The sequence below is a fragment of the Mustelus asterias genome, chromosome 25 (assembly GCF_964213995.1).
Source record: "Mustelus asterias chromosome 25, sMusAst1.hap1.1, whole genome shotgun sequence".
Classification (NCBI taxonomy): Eukaryota; Metazoa; Chordata; class Chondrichthyes; order Carcharhiniformes; family Triakidae; genus Mustelus; species Mustelus asterias.
Genome location: NC_135825.1, coordinates 6,585,844 through 6,599,935, shown reverse-complemented (window position 1 = coordinate 6,599,935; position 14,092 = coordinate 6,585,844). Strand labels below are relative to the sequence as shown.

Genomic DNA, 14,092 nt, shown 5'->3' with positions numbered 1-14,092 from the left:
ATGCCTTATCATTTCAGCTTGGATCTTGTTTGTCTCTCTTGTAGGGACCATGAATTGAATTCAATTTGAATTTGATTTTTGGAGCATGGAAGGAGATTCGGTTCTGCTCTGTGCATTGGCGTTGTGACTAAGAATGGAGTAAAAATTAAAGAACAAAAAATCAGTGGAAGATCTGAGTATGAGTTAGGTACATCACCACAAAGGAGAGGGTGAAACCAAGAAAGCTAGATTCATACACTTAGCCTTCTGTGAACATCCTTAAAGATGATCCATTAGCCTGGGAACAGGCTGCCTTTTTTCTTTCTTTTTGGCTGCAGAATAGTTAATGCTATCCAACTATTGCGAAAATTAAATGGTGGGGAAAAAATAAATAAATGAACGCCCAGCCAGTTGTTGACAAGTGAGGTCACCCAAGAAAGATAGATCAGGGAATTTTGTAAATGGTGAGAAGTTAGGAACTGTGGAGATGCAGAGAAATTTAGGGGTCTGTGTACAAATTCCCAAAAAGCTAGTGCAGAGGTACAAAAAATAATTGCACAGGCAAATGGAATGAAGGTTTATATCTCTATAATACAAAGGAGTGAAGGTTTTGTAAGTTATATGAAACTCTGGTTAGACTCCATTAACAGCACTGTGGTCTGTTCTGCACCGTCAGGAAGGATAGGAGACGGTTTAATTGCAGATTTACCGGAACGATAACTGAACAAAAACATTTTTTTCTGTGTTCATGGGATGTTGGTAATCCCGTCACTAATTGTCGTCAAGAAGTTGATGGTGAACTGCCTTCTTAAGCGTTTCCAATCTGTGTGCTGTATGCACGTCCACGATGCTGCTGGGTAGGGAACTCCAGGATTTTGACCCAATGACGATGAAGGAACAACGACATCTTTTCAGATCAGTATGGTGTATGACTCGAAGGAGAACATGCAAGTGGTGGCGTTTCTATGAGCCAGCTGCCCTTCTAACTGGTAGAGGTTAAGGGTTGGAAGGTGCTATCAACTAGGAGGACCGGTTGGTTAGAGTAGGCTTGTATTCCTTGTTAGAATGTAACCAGTGACAAATTTGTATTGGATGTAATGTGACCAATGGGAACAAGATGTAAGGGTCAGCTGACCCAGTAAAACATGGAACCAATCACAGAGTGATGTAATAGTCAGCTGACCAACTGATTCACTATAAATAAGGAACTATGTAGAATTGTGGGAAGCTTGGAGTGGCCCAGGGCGAGGCCCCAAGTTTGGAGTAATGATGTTTCTTTATTAAACCATTTCTTTGGTTTATAAGTTGGAGTAAGTTTCATTGTTGTTTTATTAGCTGCATTTTGAAGAGTTCCTTCTGAAGTAATATTCCTTGAGTATTGAAGATTAAGAGGCTATTTGAATGAGGTGTGTATTGGGGGACTCCAGAACAAGGGAACATATCCTTCGAATTAAAGTGAGGTTGTTCAGGGCTGATATTACAAAGCACTTCTTCATACAAAGGATAGTAGAAACATGGAACTAACCCACCACCGTGCCCCAATCCCCTCACCCAAAATACCATTCCCAAAAGGTCAGGACTAGGTCAATAAAAAATATTGAAATGTAAACTGCTAGGTTTGTGTGAGGCAAGAGTACATAGAGCTTACAGAAACAACGCAGATAAATGGAGTTAGATACAGAGCAGCTGTGATTTAACTGAGTGGGAGAACAAGGTCGAGGGACTGAATAGCATAGTCATGATTCTATGTTTGACTTTGGAGTTTGTAAGTATTTTTTGGACATAAGCGAGATCTGATGTAATAGTAGATGGACAGACTATAGAGGATTTGATTTCTTTAGCCCAAGGCTAAACAGATGTCTTGGAAACCCTGACTATAGCAAAAGTAATAAATATAGGACTTGTTTATTTAAAAAAGAAAAGAACACTTATCTACCATTTTCCCATAATCAACCATTCCGAATCACAATGTCTGCAGGTATTTAAACTTCAGTGGGAAGTCTATCTGGAGACGTACTTCATCTCATTATCATTGGCAATAGTTTGATTCACAGATAACTAAATGCCTGATTAAACATGTATGAGTATACATTTAGTGCCGTCCTTTGGGATTAATTCATAACCCACAATTGAGATTTTCACTTGGTCAGCATTTTGTCGGAAATGATGTGATCTTTTAGCTTAGACTATTTACAGTGAATGCATGATTCATACCATTTAGAAGGGCTTCAATATATTATTAAAGTGGAACTTTCTATTACAACCATCGTATGTAATTTTGTCTCTTCACTTGAACTTACAATTACGTAAATTCATGAACAATTACGGCAAAGAGGCCATCGACAAAATCAGTGCAGCACTCTTCATTGGTTAGGGAATCGTAAAAGTTAGATTGATTTAGTTATGCTTATATAATCAAGACACAAAAAAGTCAAACAAAATAAGGGGAGAGATACAAAAGTGTCCAGAGGGGCAATTTTTTCACACAGAGGGTGGTGAGTGTCTGGAACAAGCTGCCAGAGGTACTAGTAGAGGCGCGTACAATTTTACCTTTTAAAAAGCATTTAGATAGTTACATGGGTACGATGGGCATAGAGGGACATGGGCCAAATGCGGGCAATTGGGATTAGTTTAGGGGTTTAAAAAAAAAGGGCGGCATGGACAAGTTGGGCCGAAGGGCCTGTTTCCATGCTGTAAACCTCTATGACTCTAAAATTCATGGATACACAGATGACTCTTGGAAAAGAGTTGTAACAAATATCTAGGCCTGGATTTTCACTGAGTCAGAATGACTTGGCAGTCCTTTAAATGGTGGGGAGCTGCCTATTCCTGATGCCATATCCCAAGACTGTTTGGTTTTCCAGAGTGCCTTTAAAGGGTGCGGGTTAGTTCCTGTCAAAAACCCACATCTAGCTGGCTTCATTACAGATGTAAGACAGACATATCCTACTCCTCTGCATTTTCATGAAGACCAAGTTTGTCAACAGTTGTGATTCAGAGCCCCTCATAGGAGTTGTGAACCCTGTGTGCAGTGCAGTGATCTTTTAAAAGGCAACTTCAAAATGTTCTCCTCAAACCCCCTTTGCAAATCTCATCCCTTCCACCCACCCCCCTCATGGCCTCTTATACCCGCCATGCCATATTCAGCCTTTCCCCCCCCCACTTCATGGCCCCTCATGCTAAGCTCTTCACTTCCACCCAAACCTCCCCACGGCATCATGCCCCCAACACCAAATTGAACCCTTCGACCCATCTTCAAGGTCCTTCATTCCAACCTCCACCCACCCCCTGGTGACCCCTCCCCCCTATGCCAAACTGTGGCACTTTCATGCCCATTACCACATTATACTCTGTTCTGAATCAATGAATCCTATAGGATTGTAGGACGTATAAAAAAATATCATTTTTTAAAAAGTGATTTGTTCATAACTTTCTATGTTGAAAAAAGGTCATTTCACCACCAGCCAATAAAAGTGTCAAGCATCCAGATTCTTCAAAGCATCAATAACAAATCACAAACCCCTGAAACCACTTAACCTTGTGTAAACAAACAAATATTACGAAATTGACAGCAGAAATCAGGGAGCCTGAGTCGTTAATCAATGTTTTCAGTACAGGGTGCAGTTATTTCAACAAGCATAATGGATATCTGGCTCTCTGCCAAGCCTCACTATATATTGTGTGTGTAGATCGAAAGGCAGAGTTTGGTATAGGGCACATAAGGGGTGGGTAGGGGCATGAGGTGGCATAGGGAGTGTTTGGGAGGGTGAAGGCTTCATTTTAACTGGGATAAAGTCTAATGGCACAGAGGGGAGTCTTTTAAACAGCCTGGCTCTTCAGCCAGAAGCCTGCACTTGCATCCAAACCTTCCCCAGGGTCAACTGGCCCAGTTCTGGCCCGCACCTGTTCCCAGCTAAAAAGGATCCTGCTTTTGTGGCCACTTTCCCTTGAGGTGGCAGCCTGAGCTGCAAATTTTCCCTACTCTCATTAGCCGCCTGAAGGATGAATATCCAGGCCCCAGTTCACGGTTCATGCGTTTTGGAATATAACTTCTTGTTTTCAAATGAAAGTTATAATTGTAGAAAATGGGGTAAGTGCAATGTAAACAAGCTGGGGGTGGGGGGAGGAGGAGGGGGGGCTACACATTTAAAAGGTCAAAATAGAAGAGATGGAGCTATAAAACAGCGGGTGGACAAACTTATACAATGCATGACCTAACTTAAACAGGAAATGAAATGGAAATAGAAATGGGAACCACAGGAAGGAAAACAACTTTTTGTTTTTAAGGAAACAAAAACCGAACCCAAGGTTTTGAAACCGAGACTTCTAGCCAGACTGAAGCTGATTGAGGCGATATAAAGGGATGCAAGATCACCCAAGCTCAGTAGTTGTTGCAGTTTGGACTTGGGTGTGGTTGCATTATGACCAAAATAAATGATAGTTGGCTGGGCTTGTGCCAGAAGCAGAGGTGAAAAACTAATTTCATCATTCACTGTGTGGAATATGGGTGAGGCTTCACCTCAGTTTGAAGTTTGTGAGGGAACAATTGCTGGAAGAGTGTCTAGTTTGAAGCTAGTGGAAAAATCTACAGTGGGCATCACAATATCTTGGGGTCAAGAAAGCAACCAGGAAGCACTGGAAAAGTAACCAGAACAAAGGAGCGAGGCATCCGGTCAAGAGACAATAAATGAAAGTTTTATCTCTGAAAATAGCTGGAGCTGAGGAGAATTAATGTAGTCTCCAAAGAACAGTGATGTTTGATTTGATTTATTATTGTCACATGTATTAACATACAGAGAAAAGTATTGTTTCTTGTGCGCTATACATACAAAGCACACCATTCATAGAGAAGGAAATAAGAGAGTGCAGAATGTAGTGTTACAGTCATAGCTAGGGTGTAGAGAAAGATCAACTTAATGCAAGGTAGGTCCATTCAAAAGTCTGATGGCAGCAGGGAAGAAGCTGTGCTTGAGTCGGCTGGTATGTGATCTCAGACTTTTGTATCTTTTTCCTGACGGGAGAAGGTGGAAGAGAGAATGTCCGGGGTGTGTGGGGTCCTTAATTATGCTGGCTGCTTTGCCGAGGCAGCAGGAAGTGCAGACAGAGTCAATGGATGGGAGGCTGGTTTGCGTGATGGATTGGGCTACATTCACGACCTTTTGTAGTTCCTTGCGGTCTTGGGCAGAGCAGGAGCCATACCAAGCTGTGGTACAACCAGAAAGGATGCTTTCTATGATGCAACTGTAAAAGCTGGTGAGTGTCGTAGCTGACATGCCAAATTTCCTTAGTCTTCTGAGGCATTGGTGGGCTTTCTAACAATAGTGTCGGCATAAGGGGGGGGGGGGGGAAGAGAGAGAGAGAGAACCAGGACAGGATGTTGGTGATCTCGACACCTAAAACCATGAAGCTCTCGACCCTTTCTACTTCATCCCCATGTTCTCCTCTACGCTTCCTGAAGTCGACGACAATCTCCTTCGTTTTGTTGACATTGAGGGAGAGATTATTGTCACCACATCAGTTCACCAGATTCTCTATCTCATTCCTGTACTCTGATGTATGCAAGGGATGGATGCTATATAATTTTAAGACTAATCTGTTGTATGGGAAAAACGCTTCAGGGAAAGCAAGGGGTAAAACCAAGTGCATAACACACACAGTTATAACTTAATAGTGTCAAGACTACTTGTTTTGTTTGGTTCTTTTACAATAAAATGTGTATTATATTTAATGTAAGTGGCACTGTTCCATTGGATAAAATGAGTTATTCGGATTTCTCTTTAAATGTTAACAGTCCCCAACTGGATTGTAACAGGGGTATTTTCAAAGGAAGGGGTGAAAAAAACTGCAACAGATTAATCTTTAACAATGCCACACTGGTATTTGTTCAGTTTGAATCGTCAGGCTCCAATGTCCATGCGCCAGCCCTGCATTCACAGTGCTAAAGTTGCTAAGCCTTCAGCCTTAGAAATCATAGAACATTGCTATGGATTTATTTCCTGCAGTAGGGATGAGAGAGCCATTTACCAGTTCACAGAGTTGATGACTGGAATTAAGTGCAAAAATATCTCGGTAACTCTTGAGAAAATGATTGACCTGTGCAGTTCTCCAGTAGTGCTAAAACTAGGCCACTGAATTAAAATGAAACGTAGTGCGTAGTGTGAGTGCGGTGCATCAGAGGCAGTATGTGGCTTTTCACATCCTAAGTTGCCCAAACAATGACATCCTTATATGAGTGAATTATTACCGTGAAAGAGGGGAATGATTAGGTGGAAATTTCAAAGATCACAGATCTGTTTTAGCCTTCTTCCCATCCTTGCTTTCTGTAAATAAAGTTTATTCGTGTCAAAAGTAGGCTTACATTAACACTGCAATGAAGTTACTGTGAAATTCCCCTAGTCGCCACACTCCAGCGCCTTTTCGGTTTCACGGAGGGAGAATTTAGCATGGCTAATGCACCTAACCAGCACGTCTTTCAGACTGTGGGAGGAAACAGGGGCACCTGGAGGAAACCCACGCAGACATAGGGAGAACGTGCAAACTCCACACAGACAGTGACCCAAGCTGGGAATCGGACCCGGGTCTCTGGCGCTGTGAGGTAGCAGTGCTAACCACAGTGCCACCTCTAAATTTGTATAGTGTTAGAAGTTAGAAGATTGGGAACAAGTTACATGCTTGCTTAATGGCTTATGACGGATAGAAGGGCCAAGAAAATATAAAGAGAGGAAATCATGAATGATTCTAAAGCAAAATATTTAAGTACCGTTTAGTAAATATCTTTTGTTAATTTTGCATTTAGTACCAGAAGCAGAATGTCAAAAGAAAGATGTGAAATCACACCAGTTACAGCACAAGAGGCAGCTTTTCAGCCAGCTGCTTTTGTGTTGGCTTTCTACTCCCACACCTGTTTTTATCTGTAATCCTGCAAGTTTTGCATAACGCGAGGTATATGCAATGCAACCTTTTACAATACCTTTCTGTGTCTACTCTCTGCAGCAGCCAACTGGGATACCATTCGTTCCTGCATCTTCTTGCACTGTGTCATTACTACTTTGAGCACGGATAGCGGGTTGGTGCACACAGGCTGCCTGTCACCACGATTTCCATCTCTGATCGACTCACAATCCCTCTGCAGAGCAAGGAATGGGTCACTGATGTCATATTTTCCATAGCGCTCTTGGATGAAACGATCTCTGTGCTGTGCCTGTAAGCAAATCCAGGGAACATTTAGAACTTAAAAATGCAAGTTTGATTCCTACTTCAATGCTACTCCAAATCAATATTTGCCATCACGATGTTAACTTTTAAGAAATAACATACGTTGGAAAACATAGGACCAAAGAAAAGTCTGCAGTCCATCTTTCCAGTTAAAAGCAAGCTACCTCTCAAAGTCCCATAAATACCTGGTTTGACAAAGGGTCAACTGGACTCGAAACGTCAGCTCTTTTCTCTCCTTACAGATGCTGCCAGACCTGCTGAGATTTTCCAGCGTTTTCTCTTTTGGTTTCAAATTCCAGCATCCGCAGTAATTTGCTTTTACTCATAAATATCTATCCAGGTCTCAACATTTTTTCACACTATCTGCCACCACTGGCCCTGTGGAAGGCCCATTCCATTTTCTTACTAATCTCTACATTATTTTGTTAAATCTGAGGTCCATTTGACTCACTAATACAGGCTGCCTACTTACATTGGAACAGTGGAAGAAGCCATTTAGCCTTGTGACCCTGTTCTGCCATTCAATGAGATCTTAACTAATCTGTGATCTAACTCAATGCATCTGCCTTTGCCCCATATCTCTCAGTACATTTGTATAACAAAGCTCTATCAATCTCAGCTTTAAAATTTACTATCAATCTAGCAGCAATTGTTGTATGGAGATGAGATTTCCAAACGTCTACCTACTGACCCTTGTGTGTAGAAGCATATTCTAATTTTGTTCAGACTTTAATCTTTAAATTTACTTGCATTGAATCTCATGTTTTTCTAATCCTGTCCCTCTGCAATACTACCAGTCCTGGTCATAATTTCAAAATTCTTGTCCTTGCTTGCAAATGTCAGTCTTCAATGATCTCTACCTGCCTTAATTTGCTGCACGTAGTCTCTGTTCTTCTGACCCAAGACTTCACCTTTCCATTTGTTCCCACTGCAATTGTGACTGTTCAGCCTTTTTCCCTTGGAATTCTCAATCCTTCCCTGTGGCCCCTCTGCCAACTTAAAAAGCCATCCTTAAAATCCTTTTCTTAGAGTATCTCTATAATTTCCTGTGCTCGATATTTAGTGCCACACTTCAGTTTATGTAAATGGAAAATATGTTCAGTCGGGCAGCATGGTCGGTGCGGGCTTGGAGGGCCGAGGGGCCTTTTCCTGTGCTGTAATTTTCTTTGTTCTAAATCAAACGCAGGCCTGTCTGTTCAGCGCCATTCAGAACAGCTTTTTTAAATTCATTCATTATTTGTGGGACACGGGCGTCGTTGGCTGGTCAGCATTTATTGCCCATTCCTAGTTGCCTGAGGGCAGTTGAGAGTCAACCACATTGCTGCGGCTCTGGAGTCACATGTAGGCCAGACCAGGTAAGGACGGCAGATTTCCTTTCCTAAAGGACATTAGTGAACCAGATGGGTTTTCTGACAATCAATAATTGTTTCATGCTCATCACGAGATTCTTAATTCCAGATTTTTTTTTACTGAATTCAAATTCCACCACCTGCCATGGCGGGATTCAAACCCAAGTCCCCAGAACATTAACTGAGTTCCTGGATTAATAGACTAGCAATAATACCACTAGGCCATTGCCTCCCCTGAGTTAAGTCTATCAGCAAGATCAACGTCTATCCAATTTAGTGACTTTGTGGTTAATTTGGAACCAATTGCTCCTCTCTAAAAGAAGTATGTGCCACAACAAAATGCCAAAAAAATGTTGGAAATACTTAGCAGGTCAGGTAGTATTTGGGAATAGAGGTCGATGACCTTTTATCAGACTGTGATACAGTGCACCCAACTGTCACATTATTCTTACACATGGGCATCCATGAAGTGCTGTGGGCCATCAGCAGCAGCAAATCTGCAACTTCATAGCCCAGTATATCCCCCACTCAACCATTACCATCAAGCCAGGGGATTAACCCTGGTTCAATGGAGAGTGCAGGCGGGCATGCCAAGAGCAGCGTCAGGCATACCTAAAAATGAGATGTTAACAGCATAAACAGCAAATGATAGACAGAGCTAAATGACCCCACAACCAACGGATTAGATCCATCGTGACTGGCGGTGGACAATTAAATAACTCACTGGAGGAAGAGGCTTCACAAACATCTCCATTCTCAATGATGGAGCAGCCCAGCACATCAGTGCAAAAGACAAAGCTGAAGCGTTCACAACAATGTTCAACCAGAAGTGCTGAGTGGATGATACATCACAACCTCCTCTATTGGTCCCCAGCAGCACAGATGTCAGTCTCCAGCCAATTCAGTACACTCCATGTGGTATCAAGAAATGGTTGGAGCACTGGATACTACAAAGGCAATATCTTGACAACATTCCGACAACAGTACTGAAGACTTGTGCTCCAGAACTTGCTGCTCCCCCAGTCAAGCTCTTCCACTACAGTTACCACACTGGCATCTACCCAACAATGTGGAAAATTACCCAGGTATGTCCTGTACACAGGAAGAAGGACAAATCCCACCTGGCCAATTACCACCCTATCAACATACTCTCGATCATCAGTAAAGTGATGGAAGGGGTCATCAACAGTGTTATCAAGCAGCACCTGCTCAGCAATAGCCAGCTCAATGACGCCCAGTTTGGGTTTCGCCAGGGTCATTCAGCTTCTGACCTCATTACAGCCTTGGTTCAAACATGGACAAAACACTGAATTCCAAAAGTGAGGTGAGAGTGACAGACAAAGAAAATTACAGCACCTTGACATCAAAGCTGCATTCGACTGAGTGTGGCATCAAGGAGCCCTAGCAAAACTGGAACAAATACGTATCCATTGGTTGGGAGTCATACCTGGCACATATGTGGAGTGGGGGGGGGGGGGGGGGGGGTGGTCAGTCACCTCAGCTGGAGGACATCCAGGAGTTCCTCAGGGTAGTGTTCTAGGCCTAACCATCTTCAGCTGCTTCATTAATGACCTTCCCTCTGTCATAGGGTCAGAAGTGGGGATGTTCGACAATGATTGCACAATGTTCAGCACCATTCGCGACTCCTCAGATACTGAAACAGTCCATGTTCAAATGCAAGTTCTGGGCAATATCCAGGATTGAGTTGACAAGTGGCAATAAACCTTCACACTACACAAATAAGGGACAATCTAACCACCACCCCTTGATATTCAATGGTGTTACCATCACTGAATTCCCCCATTGCCAACATCCTTGGGGTTATGATTGACCAGAAACTCAAGTGGACTTGCCACATTATCACAATGGCTACAACAGGTCAGGGGCTAGGAACACTGCGGTGAGTAACTCACCTCCCAACTCCCCTAAGCCTGTCCACCATCTACCTACAAGGCACAAGTCAGGAGTGTAATGGAATACTCCCCACTTGCCTGGATGGGTGCAGCTCCAACAACACTCAAGAAGCTTGACCTCATCCAGGACAAAACAGCCTGCTTGATTGGCACCACATCTACAAACATTCAAATCCCTCCACCACCGACGCTCAGTAGCAGCAGTGTGTGCTATCTCCAAGATGCACTGCAGAAATTCAAAGATCCTTAGACAGCATCTTCCAAACAATGACCACTTCCATCCATCTTTTGTAAGTGCTGGCAAATGGGATTTGGTGAGCAGGCCAGGGCATTTCATGTGTCGGTGCAGACTCGATGGGCTGAAGGGCCTCTTCTGCGCTGTAGTATTCTGTGATTCTGTAAGAAGGACAAGGGCAGCAGACACATGGGAACGCCACCACTCCTCTAAGCCACTCACCATCCTGACTTGGAAATATATTACCGTTCCTTCGCAGTCGCTGGGTCAAAATCCTGGATGCCCTCCCTAAAGGCATTGCGGGTCAACCCATAGCACATGGACCGCAGAGTTTCAAGAAGGCAGCTCACCACCACCTTCTCAAGGGTAATTAGGGATGGGCAATCAATACTGGCCAGCCAGCGACGCCCATGTCGCACGAATGAATTAAAAAAGAATACAGCCAGCAGTATCCAGAACAGATGGTTATAAAACATTCAAACCAGAAAGTGTTACTGAAATATAAGGGGTTTTTCATTGCGCTGCCTGTTTGATAGGCAGGGCATGACACAAGCAGCTTCACGAGCAATATTTTATGCAATAACTTTTCCTTTTAAAAGGACAGGAATCATTCATAAGTGCCTTTATTTTTACAAGAGTAATCTAGCTAGTGTGTAAAATTCCAATAATTTTGCAGGACAATTTGAAAGACAGAAAGACTTTTGTGTTATGTTAGAAAACATGATGGTGATTGCACGTCTTATCTGTACTCTTATCATCAGTGGAGTTGAATCGGAACTGAATGGGTCCAGACCTGCACCGCACTTCAATTTTTATTGTGCTGCTATGTATGCTTCATCCCGATTACTTGTCCCCCAAATCACTGTAACATCATGTTGCCTCATCACCTAAAATTCATGTAGCTGAGCCTCCTCACTATTTTGCTCCCCACTATCTGCCGAAACAGTCCATGTTCAAATGCAAGAATCACCACCACTGGAACATAAAGCACCTGTTTCACTTATTCCAAACTTCTGTCCCCAAAAAACAATGAAGACTATTCAACAGACTGCTAGCAATGGTAGTTTCAATTTCTCGGATTCGGTCTAAACATTCAGAGTGGCACAGTGGTTAGCATTGCTGCCTCACAGCGGCAGGGACCCAGGTTCAATTCTGGCCTCGAGTGACTGTGTGGAGGAGCTTGGATATTCTCCCCTTGTCTGCATGGGTTTCCTCAAAGTGCTCCGGTTTCCTCCCACATTCCAAAGATGTGTGGGTTAGGTTGATTGGCCCTACTAAATTGACCCTTAGTGTTAGGGGGATTAGCAGTGTAAATACGTGAAGTTACAGGGATAGAGCCTGGGTGGGATTGTTGTGGGTGCAGACTCGATGGGCTGAATGGCCTCCTTCTGTACTGTAGGGAATCCATGATACTATGGTTTATATGCTTACATTGCACAATACTGGATCTGCATTGCCAGCTGAAGTTCTACTTGGAGCTTGCACCGTTTATATTGTACGGTGGATTCCACATGAGCACAGCAGAAGACAAAATGTGCACCGACAAGTTTATTGTTTTCACTATTTATGACCATATCTGGCTGCGGCACCTTCTCCCATTGGTTGGAAATGTTGCTGTTGGTAGCAGCTCCACAATCAGTGGCAAGTTTAACAAGTTTTCCCCATTTGAGGCAGTCTGGAAAATACTTGGTTTCAATTTATTAAACAAAAAGCAAGATACTGTAGACACTAGATCTAGACCTGAAGCAGAGAATGATGGAAACACTCAGCAGCTTCTGGAGAAGGGAAGAGAGAAGATTTGCATGGAATCTTTGTTGAAACTGGTTTGGATCATGCCCACTGGCAAATTTGTCACTCCAGAGGGCAATGTGAGCACTTGTCATTAGCTGCTGCCAATTAATTTGGCCGAGGTATTCAGATTACTCAAACCTACGATGCACAGGGAAAGCAAGTTATTTAAATGTGGTTCCCGGTGCTATAGCAACTGCCTCACAATATAAATGGAATAATTCTCACTGCAGTACAGATATCAGATGAATGCCTGATGTTGAAAAGATAATGAACAGCAGTTATATCTCCACACAACGTTCTTATGCAAACAGTTCCAAAATGTCCAGCATTATACATGTTAAACAGGTTTGAACTCTTGAATCCGCACTATGGATACTTTGGAAATAATCGTTAGATGAAAATAACATACAAAAAAATCCTAACATTTTAGGCAATGCTTCTTAAAATAAAATAGCAGGGTACTGGAATTTGATCATGGAAAGTAACTCAGGTTGTATTTAACAGATTATGGCTTTTAAAAAAAAATGCATTCTTGCATTTGCCAAAAACTAAAAGTGTAGCAATATTCCAGGACAAATAAAATCCATATAAATTCCAGTGGGCACAATTACAGGGCTGTAAATTATGAAGGAAAGCTAATGAGCCAGAAATTTGCACTTCATAGTGATTATCAGCCAGCAACAAATGCTTTCACTCGAACTCATAACCACCTGGAATACTGGTCCCAGTGGGGAAATAAACTTGCGATTACAGCCACAGTGGTCATCTACCATCCAATTTAGTGCTCCTGCCTCATACATCACTTTTGAGGCAACTCTTCCACATCTCCTTAGCTTTTAAAGATAAAGCAATAGAGGAAGGGCAAGCTAGAAGTACATTATAAATATGGCAGTCCAAGATTCATACAAACGTGCAATCTACTGCCACTGCTCTCATTCCAACTAATTAACAATACAAGGAAGCGAAAATATGAAACAGACTGTCAATCATTAATTTCATTTGTTAATTTTTCACGTTCAGTAGCAAGTGATCTTGTATAGAAGTATGAGAGTTAGGCAGGGAATGAATTTTCCATATTGGATTTTCAGATTCATTCCAACAACACAGAATTCAAAACACTAATCCCTTCTTATTTTCGCCAAGTACATTCAGTTATTAGTCAGTGATGCACTTCACTATAAACTGTTAATCCAAGGATAGCATATTTCTCAACTATCTGATACTAAAGAATGCAGCCTATCTGATGCCAAGCATCTCCTAGACTTGGCATTGCTTTTTACATTTGATGTCCAATGTAGGTTTTTGTTTAGGCTGAGTTACTGAATAAATTAATCAATAGACTGTGAGAAGATCAATAGTGAAAACAGCATGCAATAAACACAGCTAAGTAATCCCAGAATGAGAAAGTCAGATCTGAGCTCTGCAGTCCTGTCATATCCCGTCACGAATGGTGGTGGACAATTAAACAACGAACAGGATTAGGAGAAGGCGCCACAAATATCCCCATCCTCAATGACGGGGAAGTCCAGCACACCGGTGCAAAAGACATGGCTGAATCATTTGGTACCAAGAAGTGCCGAGCGGATGATTAATCTCGGCCTACTTTGGAG

The 14,092-nt window shown here is 42.4% G+C and overlaps 1 protein-coding gene across 1 annotated transcript in view; it reads right to left on the bottom strand.

Moving 5' to 3' along the window:
* The window catches only part of cttnbp2nlb (CTTNBP2 N-terminal like b), a 77,340-nt gene that overhangs the window by 14,686 nt on the left and 48,562 nt on the right, over positions 1 to 14,092 (bottom strand). Inside the window, exon 3 of the mRNA XM_078242037.1 lies at positions 6,950 to 7,180. Coding sequence (XP_078098163.1) covers positions 6,950 to 7,180 — 231 coding nt within the window. The remainder of the gene's footprint in view (positions 1 to 6,949; positions 7,181 to 14,092) is intronic.